This window comes from Austrofundulus limnaeus, unplaced genomic scaffold (assembly GCF_001266775.1).
Source record: "Austrofundulus limnaeus strain Quisiro unplaced genomic scaffold, Austrofundulus_limnaeus-1.0 Scaffold2, whole genome shotgun sequence".
Taxonomy (NCBI): domain Eukaryota; kingdom Metazoa; phylum Chordata; class Actinopteri; order Cyprinodontiformes; family Rivulidae; genus Austrofundulus; species Austrofundulus limnaeus.
In genome coordinates, this window is record NW_013952404.1 from 652,308 (window position 1) to 654,164 (window position 1,857).

The 1,857-nt window shown below is 39.2% G+C and overlaps 1 protein-coding gene across 1 annotated transcript in view; it reads right to left on the reverse strand.

Annotated features, from left to right (window-relative positions):
- alk (ALK receptor tyrosine kinase) overlaps nucleotides 1-1,857 on the reverse strand; it is a gene marked incomplete in the record, with an annotated part of 370,289 nt that overhangs the window by 61,192 nt on the left and 307,240 nt on the right. The window contains 1 exon segment of the mRNA XM_014009808.1: nucleotides 1,024-1,118. Coding sequence (XP_013865262.1) covers nucleotides 1,024-1,118 — 95 coding nt within the window.

Here is a 1,857-nt window from a genome sequence, read left to right on the forward strand (position 1 = left end):
GTACTTCCACGTGTCATTTTGGAGAAATCTGCAACAACGTAAATGCAAAGAATGAAATACCACTGCTGGCGAGGGTGCGCGCTCCAGAGCGTGACCATAACTCAGCCTTTAAATCATATGGATGAGACGATTCCATTGGTCATGATTCAGCTTTGGGTGGACTGACACAGTCCCGATTGGTCTGCCAGCTCCCTCTGGAAAGCTCCAGTTCAACTGCTGCTGTTGCACGTGCACGCGTGGCGCACGTGGCTACTCGCTGTGTTGAGCTCCCAGAGCGCAGCAGTGCCAAACTAAAAATGACTTTTTCTCAAAACGGCTGATGAGCCACTCGTCATCAGAAAATTTTATCTGTTTAGAAATAAAAGCTCTGCGTGTTACACTATTTATTATATCCTCCAGTAAGGCTGAATCAGTTCCTGTTAAATGTATTTTTGGCACAACTTCACGCATCTTTTATTTAACTGCGTCCATGTGGATGTAATAATTGTTAATCATGTGTGTCTGGTGTGAACAATAATCATTTTTACATTATGAACAGTTTCTCAGAATCACCTCTAAGTGTCGCCAATGGAACCAAAACCACAGAAACGTGCGCCAGCCCTGGAGTTGGTGTGGGGCTGCGCACATTTCCACATTCAGTTGAGTTTTGATACATCCGGAGTTTTGCGCAAGGTTTTTGTGCGTACGCACCATTGATACATGAGGCCCCAGGTGAACATCATGCTGTGTCTTTATGTTTAAAACCTTCAAAGTGAAAATTAGGATGTTCTTTTTGTACTGTGATTGTAAAACATGAGAATGAGAGTACCAGATGAGCACTCAGACATGCAAAATGGCTGCTTAGTTTAGTAAAAAAAAAACATGAACCACACCTGTGTGAGTATATTATTTGCTCTTGGTCACTTTAAATGTACTTAAACCCTTTGTAAAACTTTGTCATGTAGGGTTTTTCAAACAACCATAATAATTAAGTCTGGGTCTAAAAGAAAATGAAAAAAGTGCTTAACATTTTCAAATACTCACAAGCCAAGAAGCAGTCCATGCTGAAAGAGATGTTGTCAACAGAGATGGTTGAACCAGGTCCAGGTCCATCTTCTGCACTGAACTGGAGCCAGAACCTGAGGAGGGGTGAAACGGTTTTTAACACAACTTGTTTGGATTGCTTCAGGATGAAATAGGATAGGGAAGATTTTATTTTGCCAGCTTTTCTTTAACTGGCAGAGAATTGGCTTTGGGAGGTGTGAATGGAGTTTTCTGACATCTCAGTCAGTGATTTTACCACCCTGAACTCCCAGCACTGAAAAAAAAGAGCAACTTGACTTCTTTGAGAACAAAATACTAATTTTTAGGCTCTGGATCAAATATAGTTGTGGTTATATAAACATTGAAGAATAATTCTGTGTACTGATAGAGTTAATTCCCTTCGCTTTACTTTGATTAGTTATATATCAACATTTACAGTCTACATTCAGTTTACACTCTGCTGCTTCTTCATCTTTGCCGACGCTTTTTACTGCATTTGCAATTAGAAATCAAGCTTACAAATCACCTTTCAGTAACGGTTGTTATAAACCTCCAAGTGTTAATTCAACTAAATATTTAGCGCAGCTCACTGACATTATAAAAGGCATAAAATCAAAAGAGTTTGTGATTCTTGGTGATATCAATATGAATTGGGCTGATAAAACTTCCAAAGAAAGCAATGTCAATAAACTAAGGGATTTAACAGTTAATTAAAGTACCAACAAGATTTGGCAAGACATGCAATTTCATTTTGGATCGAGTATACTCTCAACCATGTCGTACTGTTTACCTGTTTGCTCTCTTACAACAAATGCAATCTTAGAACCCATAGTT